Below are 15,184 nucleotides of genomic sequence, written 5' to 3' on the forward strand. Positions count from 1 at the left end.
GCTACGAAACCTCACCAGAGATATACTGGTATCATGGGAAACAGGATAGCCCTATGAATTTACATATCCCAGTAGTATTCCTCCTACTATTAACAAAATGCAACTCAAGAGTCGAAAAACAACACCCGCCCCCCCCCCCCCCCCCCCCCCCCCCCCCTTCTCTTAAATCCAGGGTGTTGTGCGAACCGTACCTATAGGATAGTTTGTCGCGGGTAACTGACTGTATTTGGATGGTGTCTCGCTGATACCTGATTGTCTCTGGAGTAAGCTTAATCTTACTGTTCTACGGGAGACTATGACACGGCGGACCGCCATACTCGGAGAAACTAAAAAAAAAACTAAAAGCAAAAGCACATCTCCGCAATACTGAGAACCGGATGACTACCTCCAAGCTCAATATTAGCCTACTGAGAAGATCGAAAACGTCTAAACTCAGAAAGCCGGAACCAGCAAAAGTACATCAGAGGTCAGGAAAGAGACAGGCCTTAGTGGAGCAGGTGCCAAATGATATCTGTACTATCTGGCCTTGAAGCAAAATAGACCCTTATGAAGGTCCACGATGGACCTAGACGGCGGAACTATGAAAGAGGAGAGCAGCGGAGCTCAGCCCGCAAGAGGAGAATGATTCCAAGAACCTCAAATCCGAGCACAAGAGAGAGGAAATCCCTGGAAAGTCAAGATTGAAGTGTTTAGCTACGAGGCGTGCCGTTAAATATGCTAGTGCCGTAAAGGAAATTTGATTGACTATACTACCGAAATTATTTCCAGAGCAAACACTCATTCGTGAGAAGTTGGAAATCATCGAAGACCCTGTCGTCATGTAGATGTGCAGAAGATGGAGTGCGGAGCTCGTGTTCACCAGCATACGCTTTCGACTAGACTTTATACTTGTAGGCTATTTTAGTACTATCACTAAATTTCCAAGCTGGGAGGATGAACTGTGGACATCTGCTGAGAACGATACACCCGAAGCACACATGGTGATAATCTACCTTCCCAAAGTCGCAGTAATGGAGACGCAGGACTTTCTGAGAATCTTAGTTGCTCAGAATAAAGCCTTTCACACCCTACTGTGGCCAGTCTTTAGCAGCAAAGTGGAGGGTAGCAATAAACTCCTCATGATCGGGGCAGGTGGAGACAATTAAACGGCAAATTGCCTCATCAATTACAGGTTTAGCATCATTCCATAGACGCACACAGAAGAAGACCGAGTGAAAGTATTTTGGAGACCCATCGGATGGAATACCTACCGAAATCCCCGAGGCCTTAGAGGCCGAAAGGGTCCACTGAGGAGGATGATCTAAACCTAAATTTTCTAGGATTCAAAGCGGAAAATGATACGTAGAGAAGTACCATGTTGCAGCAGAAGGATGATACTCCGACATTGAAGAAGAGGTCGAAGCATTAATGGCGCCAATGGTCACCACTAAGAAAGTCCAGCTAAGACTTCATCATGCAAAAGCGGCATTTGCAGTAATTTCAAGGGCAATTTCCAAAGATAACATTGGAATACTCTTCAACCGGGCGAAACGAACAGAGGACTGGCTGAGTACAAAATGCACACAGGTTGAGAGAATCCTGGGAATCGACACAAAAAATCACATTATGCTCATCAAGGCTATACAATGATATAGCCAAAGACAGGGAAATATTTTCTGTCTGTCTTAAGAAGGAAGATACGATATTTACCGGGTATGAGGAGCACAACTCATTGCTCTAGGTCCTAGCCCTCAGCGGAAACCTTTAAACCACTGAAATGACGCGATTGAATGGCATTTTCTTAGCGCTACTTCAGAAGGGCCTGGAAAAGGATGTTCTTCTAAGGGCGGTAAGGAGTTTCATAGCCTTGGAATATATTCTGAAAGCGTAAAGGCAACTAAAGTGGTCTTTATTCCTTTGATATTTAAAACAGTGGAGAAGGTCACAGACAATTTGATTAGAACTAACGTTCTAATGCGTAACCCCGCACTTCCAACACGCAGGATGGGCAACCGCACTGCCCTATATCAGCACTGCCCTACTATTCCATTGTCATGAACACTACTCAAAGCTGACAAATACTGGAATACAGGTATCAGAGAGGCGGGAAGCTGCTGAAATCGCAGAAAGATTGACAGATTAGGTATATCCAGAATTATTGATACCATGACAATGAGGGTGCATTGCGACAACTAATTTGAAATATATTTGAATAACAGATGTAATAACAAAATGAAATGAAGAATTACAGGACGACAATCCTAAGTGGCCGAAGACGACCAAGAGGGGAGAGCTATCCAAAAAACCTTAAAAGGTGGCGAAATTGACTGTGAAAGTTCACCCGCAAATATTGAAGCTCCATGAAAGTGTTGCGCACACCCCACACGCTTGACGCCTTTAAAGAGGTCTATTAATGCTTTGTTCTGTAGGTCCACCAGCAGTCCATAGTGACACAGGAAGTCTCCTCCTAAAATGGGGGTGCTAATGTCAGCCAGAACGAATCGCCACGAAAACGTTCGATGCAGTCCGAGTAAGTGCGGATGGGAAAGGAGTTCGCGGCAGCCAGTCGCAATTTCTGCGGTATCAACGTGTTTAGACGGGGTACGGGAAAAACCGACACCTCAGCGCCCGTGTCGACCACGAAACAACGTCTACTCAGAGGGTCGAAAATTGTAAGTTGACGTGGTACTGCGCTTCGCGTAGCCTAGTTTTTTTTTTTGTTGCGTTGAAATTGCATCCGGTAGTACGTTTAGTCGCTTGAGCTCCGAATTTACGGTAGTGTCAGCAAATCGTCGGGACCGATGAAGGTCCTGGCGTGCGAACGCCCTCTTCGGAAAGTAGACCTCGATCGTAACTGCGAGCGAGATCTACCTTCCGAAAGTAAAGTACCTACAGTCATCGTAAGCTTCGAAACTGTGTTCGCAGGTGTCGTCGCCATTGTCTTTAGCTTTACAATTTCCCGATTTGCGTCTCAAGAAACTTTCGCGACCACAGAGCGTGCGTTCACCTCGTGGATTTTATCGGCCGTGGAAGACTACCCTTCCAGCGATCTCGAGTTCGCGCGCGCCAAGATGGGCACCCTGACGGCAACCGCTGCTACAGGGACATTGCGCCTCCCACGGGTTTGTCTTGCTTTGACATGTTGGCTAGTGCAAACCCTGCGAACCCTCCAGCACATGCCTTTTTCCCTAGAATCAAGTGTACCTACGCCTTTATTTTCCCAATCCACTCTCTAGAGTAGAGTTTCCCACATACATATATATAGATACAAAAAGAAAATTTTGAAGTTAAGATGGGAGTTTTGGGGGAAATTATACAAGAGGTTTAAAATTTTAGGGAAAGAACAGAAGGAGATGTCTGGATTCCTTGGGTTCTAGGCCACATTGGGTTAGATGGCAATGAGACAGCGGATGAGCTCGGTAGGAAAAGAACAGTGACGCTGCTATACGCATCAGGACGCTTTTGTGGAATTGGATAGAACTGCTCGACTACGTCGCTAAGGAAGCAAGAGAAACGGGTGAGAGCAATATAGGCTAACAGACCCTAGCGTTCAAAACATTGTTTAAACCTTACCAAGAAGAGTCTTAGGTTCAAGATAGGAATACTATATTCACTAGTCATTGCAGGCAAAATTCTAACCTGGGAAGGTTGGGGACATCTACGGACACTTTCTGCAGATTCTATGAGGAGAATGGTGAAACCTTCATACATATTCTGACTCATCTGGGAGAATACTGAATGCTGGATGCCAGGTTGAAACACTTGGAAGTAGGAAAGATAGTATAGATCCTGTTCAAATACTTTTACATGAAAAATAAGCAAAACCTTTAACGGTTTTAAATAATCAGACAATCTAACCGACAAGTATAACAACAAATGGTTTACCATCATATCTCTTTGCTACATCTTGAATTCCTTACTATATCTTACCTTCTAGATACGCTGAATTCCCTATAAACTCCACTTTCATCAAAAAATAATTTAGGGAAGGGGAAATCCAGTAAAAACAGCTTAAATTTGCCACATGCAACTATGTATGTGTAAAACTACCCTTGAACTTGGACCCCAACCACAAATGCCCTACGGTATAGCAAAAACACTCTCAGTAACGTAAAACCTATGAAATGCCTACTCTCAGATCAATACTCCAGACGTCCTTCCCCCCTAGTCGGATTAGCATTGATTCATTCCTTTTTCGTTATGTTTCCAGGTTAATATTCAAAGTCCCAAAGACGCATATGTGTCCTTTCCTTTGGATGTCTGATGCCCATCGATTATATTCACAAAACGTGCGCTTATCAAATTTATGTGAATTCGGAAGTGGCGAAAATAAAGACTAACACCTCGAGGACCTTTCAGGAGTGGGGCCCTAATTGGATTTGAATTATCCACAGTTTAAGGAAATATATAAAAACACGATTAGTCGAGGATTTCTGTTGAGAATTAGTTCGACGCTTGTTCTTGTTCGGTCCTCAGAGTATGCACCACTCCAGTGAATATTAGTTTGTGACTACACGGCTATTTTTGCGAAAGTGAAATTGGCCGTTGTTTTGTTTTTGGAGGAAAAAAATCGATAAATTCCTCGAAAAGGCATCGCTACAAACGAATATTTTCCTTTAACTCAAAGTGAAAAAATAGGATTTAAATTTTAAAATGGTATTTTCGCGGGTTAGCGACGCCTTCACCGGTCCCCTGGGCAGTGGCAATGCATCGGTGGTGGATATGGTTCCACAGGACATGCTGTACTTGGTAGATGATTATTGGTACCAATTTCCTCCGATGAACCCTCTCTGGCACGGCATCCTGGGCTTCGCTATCACAATTACCGGAATCCTTTCGATGGTCGGGAATTTTGTCGTCATTTTCATCTTTACTACGACGAAAGCCTTGCGGACACCTTCCAATCTCTTCGTAGTGAACTTGGCAGTTTCTGACTTCTTGATGATGTTGACTATGTTCCCACCAATGGTCATGAATTGCTACTACGAGACGTGGGTCCTTGGACCCCTAATGTGCGAGATTTACGGGATGTGTGGATCGTTGTTTGGATGTGTTTCGATTTGGTCGATGACTATGATCGCCTTCGATCGATACAATGTCATTGTCAAGGGTCTGGCAGGAAAACCTTTGACCACTAGTGGAGCTTGCGCAAGGCTGGCTTTCGTTTGGACCGCATGCTTCATATGGACACTGATGCCATTGTTTGGATGGAATCGTTACGTGCCTGAGGGTAATATGAGCGTGTGTGGAACTGATTATTTGACCAAGGACTGGACTAGCCGATCATACATTTTGGTTTATTCATGCTTTGTGTATTTCACTCCATTACTTTTGATTATCTATTCATACTACTTTATTGTTAAGGTAAGTCCATAGAGGTTCAATTAGTAAACTTCATTGACTCACTGCATCCTATCATTCCAGGCTGTTTCTCAGCATGAAAAAATCATGCGTGAGCAAGCGAAAAAGATGAACGTCGCCTCATTGCGATCAACTGAGGAAGCTAGCAAGAGCATCGAAGCAAGGTTGGCGAAAATTGCCTTGTTTACCATTTCGTTATGGTTCTTTGCATGGACTCCTTATTTGATCATCAATTACACTGGCATCTTCGAAACAATGAAGATTTCACCATTGAATACCGTATGGGGATCTCTGTTTGCCAAGTGTAATGCAGTCTATAATCCAATTGTTTACGGAATTAGGTAAGAAACTGAGATAATTAGAGGGTCCTTTGTCCATATCCTCCAATCAAAGATGCCTCCTCTGCATATCCTGTATCTTGCTGACTTTTTAATAATACAATCTAAATCCTTTTTCTTCCCAGTCATCCAAAATATCGACAAGCTCTCTTCAAGAGGTTCCCGTGCCTCTCTTGTGGTGCAGACGAAGACCAATCAGACATACCCTCTCAAGCTACAACGCAAGAAAAGCAATCAATTGCCCCGTCGAATGCATAATTTCATACCTTTGGATAAGTTTAAGGAGACAATGGGTTATGGCGGATCTTTTGTTTTTTAATTTGTAATTTTGTTATTGCGACCTTACGATGAAAATTTGGACAGAGAAACCTAATGGAAATGAATAAATGTTAGCATGCCTCTAGATGATCGAGGACATAAGGGTTTGTGTATTATTTCTCAAAAATAAGGTCTAGTTTAGGGGTAATAATTTTCAGCGTCTATCTAGCACGCAATGAGAAGATGCCGGACTTTCAACGCAGGGGCTTGTTACTTTGGAGGATGCTGTCTTCGGTACGGAGAGGCAGATCCTGGTTGGGGGTCACTTCAATGCCAGGGCACTTGAATTAGGTTAGCATCACCCAGACTCCAGGCGGAAACGGATCCTCGAAACGGCAGTGAGGACAGGGTTCGTAGATTTGAACACCGAATCCACTCTAACTTTGCATCACCTAGGCTGCGAAGGAAGCGTTTCCAATGTAAAATGCACGTCAGAATCAGTGGTTTCGCTGATGGACGAGAGCGAGTTGTAAAAGAGCCCGGTTGACGCCATCTTTCGGTACGCACCAGCCCGGCGCTCTTCCTGTGCAGTGAAGATGACCACCGGAACATTAAATAAAGCTCTTGAAACTGGTGGAGTCCCACTGGGCTCACGAGGAGAATGGCGACTCGTGGAGACTCGGTTATAAATTGGTAACCCGAAAAATTGAAGCTCTGCGTAAGTGCTGTCCACTTAAAGCCGAGCAGCTGGACCGTGTTGTAGGGCCACTATTTCCTGCATATCCCCTACGGGTTGATGACAGCAGCCTGAAACGCGCCGAAAAATACCCACTTTCTCTATAAAAGAATAGGTAGTCCTCTCTACGAAAAGCAAAAAGGTGCCAGCACCGGAAGCGAAGATGTACACACCGGTGTTCAAACATTGGCTAGGCCTACCGTTCGGCATATTCAACGCTATTGAGGAATTGATGGATTATCTGGCAAAACGCGTATTGTTCTGCAAGATATTAGAGGGCCAGATGGGGATGGAGATCACTTCGGGAGTAGTACAGGGATCCATCCTAAGGCTGGACCTCTAGAACTATTCTTTCGATAGTCTGCTAAGAACGGCGCCTAGTCGGTGATACAGATCATCTTGCAACAAGTAGTTGCTGGATGTCCTGTTGAACAGGCTCAAAGATGACTTGGCATATTGATGCGACGAGTAAGCGGATGGATGACTGCCCATGTTTTCAACCTGGAAAAAACGAAAGTAATCATTCTGATTATAAAAGGAATCCCAACCTTGCATCCCATCCCCATGGGCGAGTCGATATTGGAGCCGAAACCAATGGTTAAATATCTTAGATTGACGCTCGGCATAACGATGAGCTTTTTAGAGCAAATCAACGCAGCAGGAGACAAGGTTCTCGCTGGAGTTTCCGCTTTAGGTCGGTTAATGGCAAACATTGCGGGTCCTACGTTCAGCAGACGACGGATTCTAATGAGTGCAACGCAATCTGTTCTGCTCTATGGCGCGGTGGTATGCACTGATGCTTTTGGCAAGTACAGCGACGGGGAGCTTTGTGGGTGTCGCCTGCATATCGCGTCTCAGAACCGGCTATGATGGTGATCGCGGGAATGATTCCCGTTGCCTTTCATGCGAAGGAGCGTTAATGCATCTACAAGAGCAAGGAAGAGGACTCGAGGGAAGTCTTTGCTCATGAAGAACGGCAACATACACTAAATGAGTGACAACACTCTTGGCAAAATAAGACAAGAGGTAAATGGACTCAACAGCTCGTCTCTAAACTGGATCTGTGATTGAATCGAGAGCATGGTGAGTCTGACTGTTTCCTTACCCACCTCCTAGGTGGGCACGGAAGTTTTCAGTCTTACCTGAACAAGATTGGGAAGGCACGAACTTCTCACTGTGTATTTTACAATGGGGCTGATGACGCCGAACACACTTTTTTTCTTATAGATAGCAGGTTTGATGGAATTCGTCAACAACTTTATTTAAACATAAGGGAGCTTCCTCCAGAAAACATTGTTGGAGAGATGCCGAGGAGCACTGACACTATTTTCGCACGTTGCATGAATACGGTAAGCGGTCCTGGTTCGAAACGGTATCAGCTCTTCAAAAAAAAAACCTACAGAAAATAAAAAGGCAGACACCATGATCCACATGTTGTTCCTCAGTGAACAGTATATAGACGCCCACCATTATGGTATGCCACCATCTGGGTTCGAGAGTTCCACCAGCTTGCGATGCAGGTCCGCAGAATACAGAAGGAATTCCGCTGGGCAGGAACTAGTGCATAATATCAACAGTAACCCATGAGCCCCGGGAATAAGTTGGTCACTAAAAACTCGAAGTTCATTGATAATCTTTTTCCATAGAGGCTGGTAAAAAAATTGTGCTGACAATTTTCCTGTCCACCCTATGCGAGAAGAAACTGTCCACTGTAAACGAATTGGAAGAAAGGATCAAGTCCATGAAAAATAAACAAGTTCTTGGACCGGAGGAGATCTACAATGTACTAAAGTTTGTATTTAGGAATAAGTTGGACTTGCAGCAGGTGTCCTTCCCTTCCGCTGGAAAATTGCGGGACACTTGCTGATAAGCAAAGGTAGACGTGGCACTGAGCTGCCATCAACCTACTGTTCTCTCGTTATGTTCGCGTGCGATAACTGGACAGTGATTATAACTGCCGGTACACTGAAATGGGAGTCCATTCTCAACAGAGAGTCTCAGCACAAGATTGTGTGAAAATGTCGTTAAGAGGTATCGTCTCAGGTCATTGAGTCAACCTATCGATTATTGTAAGGAAATACCTGAAACAGTGAAAAATTTCAGAAAGTGTCGATTATGTAAAAATTGATTCTATGGAAGCGCTTGGCAGACCGAGGGAACATCCTTTCCTCTTTTCTTATATATTTTGTGGTGTTGCGATGCTGACATGCGATGCACTGTATCACCCAAGAATTTATATCCTTTTTGAGCATAGACTAATACGGAATTCAGAAGTGTAGGCTCCACCAGCTGTTCCTTGGTGGTCTCAAACGCTTGGACAGCCTCTGTAGCTCACGCAATCAGGCGGTCTTTGGTCTTCGGTCCAAACAAGTAGACGTTTAGAATCGATTGACGGCGGGTGGACGTTGGCAAGAAACGATGGTTGGAGTTTAACAACACTAAGAACCTTCTAAGATCGGCAATCGCATTGGAAGCCGAAAACTCGAAATCACTTGCACTTTGATTGGATCCTATTATCAGGTGGCCGAGAAATTTCACTTGCGATTGGAAGAATTTGCATTTCTAAGCTTTGAGTACTAGACCGGCTTCAGAGAGACGTTAAAAAATGCACTTGAGGTGCTCTAAATGTTTGGACTCAGATGAAGACGCGACCAAAACAACATCCAAATAAAAGGAACAAAAGTGCATTTAATGTAATAATTTACTACTGCACTAAAACTAAAAACATGAATATGGAAGCTACGAATCTGTTCAGTGGTATCCACTCACGATCATGAGCAATCAGCGGCCGAGTTGCGGATTTTGGAGACGGAGAAATCTGTAGGAGACATGATTTCCAACTCAATGGAAACTTGCGTTTAGTGCCTACAGCGTAGCCAGCCAGAAAGGAAAATACAGCAACTCGTGGGAGAAACTGGAAATCCAACTTCGGCCAGTGCGTCCGCGTTACTACTGCAAAAATCTACCCTTGAGCGGAAGAGGAAGGCTCGGCAAAAGGACACTTCAGCCACTAAGGAAGGGAACTGCGAAAAAAGGTGAAGCACCTTGGAAATGAGGACATGGACTTGCGAAGGTGCTGAAATGTCCAGAGAAATCGGACGCAAGGAGGCAGAATCTTCAGCGAAAGGTGGGAACAAACTGGCGACCTCGGTGAGAACCACACATGACTTACCAGACTCCTCTGCCAGCGCTAATGCACGCAAGAAACGTAAGGCGAACACATCCTTCGGTGCCAACACTATATTGTGCTTCGCGCATCCCTCGAGGGTTAGGGCCGCAGTCCCGGGAGGTGATCAAAAAAGCGAGAGAGATCACAGCAAAGCTGGTCCTTCCCATAGGAATACAAGCATGAAGATGGGAAAGAAGAGTCTGAGTGGGAGTTTCCTCCAAGGATGGCAAAATATCAGAAGGACAATTTACCATCCTCCGGGAGAGTCTGTAGAACAAAGTACTGAAGCCTGGAAAGAAGCCAGACGTTACAAATTAAGGTTTTTGCGATGGACTCCTCCATTTATAATCCACTGGTGAGACTGCCTTAATGTGGCTTCATTAGATAACCCCAGCTTGGAGTTCTAGCGCACAGCTCAAGTTCACTATTACGAATACCGAGCTGCGCAGGACAGAACGTGTCGGATGTTGGATACCTTGCCCTCGAAGAAAGACAGGGGATATCATCTACATGAGGAGTCAACAGAACTCAGGCATGGACTTCGGACTCTGGAGGGTAAAGTTCATGAATACCAGGAATGACCAATCTACAAATGGGAAGGGTTTTTGCTTGGTATACGAACTGGACCAAAAGAATTAAAAGATGCCACGCGATAGTCATCATATGGTGCCTCCTTTGCGCCGTTCCAAAAACTTTTTGATGCTGCCAGAGTACATAGTGTCGGTGATACTTTAATTAAGTGTATCTATGCTATGCTAAACAAGAGATTGCTATATGCTGAAGTGGGTGTCGATCACTACCAAAAAATAGAACCAACAGAAGGCTGCCGCAACGAGGGGTACTATCACCACTCCTGTGGAGTATACTAATCGACTGCGAACTGCAAGCTTATGCTGAGGACGTGGATGTCCTTGCTGTTGATCTGAATCTCGGAACGGTGTGGAGAAACATGCAGCATGCCGTTTATTTGACTAATAGTTAGTGCCTGGGGCAGGTCATTCTAGATAAAAAGCTTCTTGGGAATGAAGATGTAGAGGTAAAGATGAAACGAGCTCTCACAGACCTCATGTGGTAATGTGGATATACGCTGCTATCATTAGTCCGTTATTCCCATATGCATCCGTAGTGTACTGGGTTAAGGTGTTGACTGTAAACTAGCCGCCATGCAAAGAACTGTCTATGTGGGTACATCCGGGACGGTTCTAAATGCAATACTCAATTGGCAATCCTTGGATATGTTTATTCAAAGCACTGCAACGAGAGCAAACTTTTAGACGAACTCGCTTAGATCTTAGGTCACTGCTTTGTAGTGGGAAATGAAATCTCGAGTGCCTTAGCATCCCACGACGGGTCCGGGAGCAGCAATTGGAGTATCAGTAGTATTAGCTAAGGCTATCTTCCAAAACTGGAAACAAGCTTCCCATAATGATTGGTCACAGAGCCTAAACGTGCTAGAGACCCCAAGCTTTTCCTGTCACAACTTAACAGGCATACTGTAAAGTTCATCCTGTCGAATAGCAGGAAGGCGTGCAAACGTATTGAGGTCATTATGACTGGCCATAATTCACTAGCTGGACATAATGGATCCACGGAATAATTTCTAAGTGAATGTTCCGTCTATGGACGCACCAGGAATCAGATCTTTGCTCCAGTTGCAACGGATAGCATCACATCACATCTAACGGAAATCCTGCGATATATAAACAAATCCGGGATATTCCATTTGAGAGGGGGTCGAGTACAATGGACCATTACGGTTTCAGTGCTCAAAGTGCGGTCCCCCACCTCAAACATACACAGACACAGAATCATTCAATCCAAGGATCCCAATATAAAAAAGGACGAAAGGATTTACGTTCAAAATTCTCTCTAAGCGAATTCGTTTGCAACATTAATTCCTTTGTGGATTGTTCTGAATTTTTTATGTATCTAAGAGTACCTTCATCCATCCAAGTGTTACTTTTGCCGATTCAAGATATCAAATTCGATCTGGCAGAGCTTTTCGGGCTTTCCGATGGAGATAACATCCCACTTTCTATCTTGGGAGGCTATAGGGGCTTCTCTCAACCCCAACATTCTTAGTAGCTGCAAAACGATGCCCTCAAGCTGAGACAATAGATAAGCCTTCTCCTGCTTTACCATGTTCCTAAATTCATAAAATTGCAAGGTCATTTTGGGCATATCAAGAGCAAAATACTTCCATCCCTGCCAACCCCTTTTCGTGCCCCAGGCAATCTGATGTACTATTCAATACAAAAGTGCGCAAAACAATATAATAATGAGTGCAAACGATAAGTGAAATAAGAGAAAATCCATAAGCAAACATATAACTCATTTGAAGAAGAGAAATCCAATTAGAGATTATGCATTTTTAAAGAACTATAAAAGGCCGAAACGCACCATTCACATTTGAACTGGTTCACAGGTGCCATTGTTCGAACGAACCCTATATAGTAGTAAGTGCTATGCTCGAGACAGTTTAAAATATAAAAATAAAACCTTAAAAAATAATTTAAAAATATTAATAAAACCGCGAGAGGATTACATGTAATACTTTGAATGCTAAACGTTATTGACTGTGCTAACTTAAAAATAAATATATAATTGTGAACAATGGCAAGGTATGGAGTATGACTCAAGTGAAGTTTATTATTCATTAATTGAACGTTTTGAAAATTCAGCTTCGCAATGGACCCTGCTTCAGGACCCCGGTTCGCAGCCCTAGGAGGAAACTCGTCCGTGGTTGACAAGGTAACATTTCGACCCTTCCTTCGTAGATCCAGTGTCTACCAAATAGTTTGAAAAATGTGATTTTTTAGTGTTGTCTAGTTCATCTAGGATTGTCTAGTTCATCTAGTGCCTGCATACTTTCTTTCTATCAGTTCCATACGCAGCAACATCCTAGTTAACACTCTTGAAAATGGGTAACATTCCAGGTCACCCCGGACATGATTCACCTAGTCGACCCCTACTGGTACCAATGGCCACCCATGGACCCAATGTGGAATATGATTTTCGGATTGCTTCTCACGATCATTGGAATCATCGCTGTGATTGGCAATGGCGTAGTACTCTATATTTTCTCTACAACAAAATCACTCAGGACGCCGGCCAATCTCCTGGTCATGAACTTAGCCTTCTGCGATATGTGCATCATGTTGACCAATAATCCAATGATGATAATCAATTTATTCTATGAAACGTGGGTTTTAGGGCCGATGATGTGTGACGTCTACGCACTGTGCGGGTCAATATTTGGAGCCGGTTCAATTTGGTCAATGAGCATGATTGCATTGGATAGATACAATGTAATCGTGAAGGGTATCAATGGACGACCAATGACAATAAAACTGGCTTTACTGAAAATTTTGTTCATCTGGTGCATTGGTGCTTTCTGGACGATAATGCCAATGATCGGCTGGAACAGGTAGGGTCAGACCAATCGTTTGACCAATAGTCCTAGTCATGGTATTTGATTGCAGATACATCCCGGAAGGAAACATGACTGCCTGCGGAATCGACTACCTCGGAAGGGACTGGAGCACTAGGCTATACGTAATCTGCTACCCATTGTGCGTATACTACACTCCTCTGTTCCTCATTTGCTATTCCTACTGGTTCATCCTTCAGGTAACTTCAAATACCCTTCATTTTTAGCCACCCTTTCCTAAAGTAATGTCTGCCAACAGGCTGTATCTGCGCACGAAAAAGCCATGCGAGAACAAGCCAAGAAAATGAATGTTAAATCCCTCCGATCATCTGAAGATGCAGAGAAGAGTGCTGAAGCCAAATTAGCTAAAGTTGCCTTAACTACCATCTCGCTGTGGTTCTTCGCCTGGACACCATACCTAATCATCAACTATTGTGGCTTATTCAAATACTCGAAAATATCTCCACTGACCACCATCTTGGGTGGAATTTTCGCAAAAACGAGTGCAGTATACAATCCAATTGTATACGGTATCAGCCACCCGAAATATCGGCTTGCACTGAAGGAGAAGTGTCCTTGCTGCGTATTCGGAAAAGTTGAAAAAGACCAACCAGCTGACAATCAATCACAAGCTACAGCCGCTGAAGCTGAGAAGGCTTAAATCTTTTGTTTTAATGTATTAACACTAAATAAAGCACTATTAGGAGTAACAACAGCAAAATGAATAATTTTTACTAAAAAATGTGAGACATTTTGTTTGAAATGTGTTAATATTTTTTAATTATTTGAAAAAAGAATGTAAAAAAATCGCAATGTCTATGATAAAAGACAACAAATATAAAAAAATAAAAAAAAATCAGCATGATGAAAAAAATGTCTTATCTACTCTATTAATAGTTCGATAATTAAGGAACAAAATAGCATAACTACCCGAAGCAATCCAATTTGTTGAGTGAAGGGTGCTTCCTTCACAAAGGAAGGTCGGATAAAGTCAAGTGAAAAACTCATTGGGAGATCAATGGTAAGCGTGCAGTAGCTTAAAGCATAACGACTAGTGTCATAACAACCACCACAACCTAATTGACTTAGCTTTGAGGACGCGATAGGAGTAGAGAACCTACACACTAACTTCGATGACCAGTCAAAATATTAAAGAATCCGGCCCAGCTTGCATCGAAAACATCACAAAAGGAGCAGCAGCAGAAAATGCCCTTAATAGCAGCCCTTCTCGCTCAAGAAGAAAATTACCTCGAAAACACAATCCTCACATCTTTTATGCCTTGTTGTTAACATTTTTATTTGAGAAGATACATTGCATTATCATGTCTCCTCCTCTCCCTCTGTCTATCCTGAAGCATCAACTATATCGGTCATTCCATCATACACTGAAGCACTCTGAAGAAGCCACGATCTTTTTTCAATAGATAGATAGATACCATAATCTTCAAGAAAGACAGAAAGATGTTGACAATGGACCGACAAAAAGATTTCGAAACCTCACTGGGGGCAGAATGGTATGCGAAAATGACAAATCTAAATCTTGGCTCTCTCCAATAAAAACATGGAATTTCAATCATCATCGATGAAGCGACTCTTCACCCTCTTTGACCTACCCGAGTTTCGCCTACTTGATTTTAATTTCTCCTATTAATAGACTCTAATGTGTCTTTGGTGTAAACGTCGGCGGAGTTTTCCCAAAGTTTCCAGCATTCTTTTGGTGGAAGCTGACCTTCTCCCATAATATTGAGGTATATTATTAGGCTCCATACGAGAAATATCTCCGACTCGTTAGGACTTTTTGAGTTGATGACTATGGGGTTTGAACAGTAGTGTGTCTCGGGGGTTTGTAGATTCAACACCACAATCCTTAAGAGATACCTAGGTAGTGCAACTACAGTTCTATTGCCAAATCA

The 15,184-nt window shown here is 43.4% G+C and overlaps 2 protein-coding genes across 2 annotated transcripts; both read left to right on the forward strand.

The window, feature by feature from the left end:
• Positions 1–4,426: 4,426 nt before the first annotated feature.
• On the forward strand, positions 4,427–6,086 carry LOC119658668 (rhodopsin-like). Its single transcript, XM_038066221.1, has 3 exons — positions 4,427–5,343; positions 5,404–5,681; positions 5,804–6,086. The coding sequence occupies exons 1-3, from the start codon at positions 4,633–4,635 to the stop codon at positions 5,934–5,936; spliced, it is 1,122 nt and encodes a 373-aa protein (XP_037922149.1). The 5' UTR covers positions 4,427–4,632; the 3' UTR covers positions 5,937–6,086.
• A 6,160-nt stretch (positions 6,087–12,246) lies between these two features.
• Positions 12,247–14,138, forward strand: LOC119658631 (opsin Rh1-like). The gene is made up of 5 exons (XM_038066145.1): positions 12,247–12,462; positions 12,523–12,592; positions 12,778–13,268; positions 13,324–13,471; positions 13,531–14,138. Exons 1-5 carry the CDS (start codon positions 12,455–12,457, stop codon positions 13,930–13,932), a joined length of 1,119 nt encoding a protein of 372 aa, XP_037922073.1. The 5' UTR covers positions 12,247–12,454; the 3' UTR covers positions 13,933–14,138.
• Positions 14,139–15,184: the final 1,046 nt, after the last annotated feature.

Source organism: Hermetia illucens, chromosome 6 (assembly GCF_905115235.1).
Source record: "Hermetia illucens chromosome 6, iHerIll2.2.curated.20191125, whole genome shotgun sequence".
Classification (NCBI taxonomy): domain Eukaryota; kingdom Metazoa; phylum Arthropoda; class Insecta; order Diptera; family Stratiomyidae; genus Hermetia; species Hermetia illucens.

What these genes read in the sequence shown, in the direction of transcription:
- LOC119658668 (XM_038066221.1), top strand. Translation starts at nt 4,633, where the DNA reads ATGGTATTTTCGCGGGTTAGCGACGCCTTCACCGGTCCCCTGGGCAGT. An exon ending in CATACTACTTTATTGTTAAG is followed by an intron (nt 5,344 to 5,403) that starts GTAAGTCCATAG and finishes CTATCATTCCAG; the next exon opens with GCTGTTTCTCAGCATGAAAA. An exon ending in CCAATTGTTTACGGAATTAG is followed by an intron (nt 5,682 to 5,803) that starts GTAAGAAACTGA and finishes TTTTCTTCCCAG; the next exon opens with TCATCCAAAATATCGACAAG.
- LOC119658631 (XM_038066145.1), top strand. An exon ending in ACTCGTCCGTGGTTGACAAG is followed by an intron (nt 12,593 to 12,777) that starts GTAACATTTCGA and finishes GTAACATTCCAG; the next exon opens with GTCACCCCGGACATGATTCA. An exon ending in CCAATGATCGGCTGGAACAG is followed by an intron (nt 13,269 to 13,323) that starts GTAGGGTCAGAC and finishes ATTTGATTGCAG; the next exon opens with ATACATCCCGGAAGGAAACA.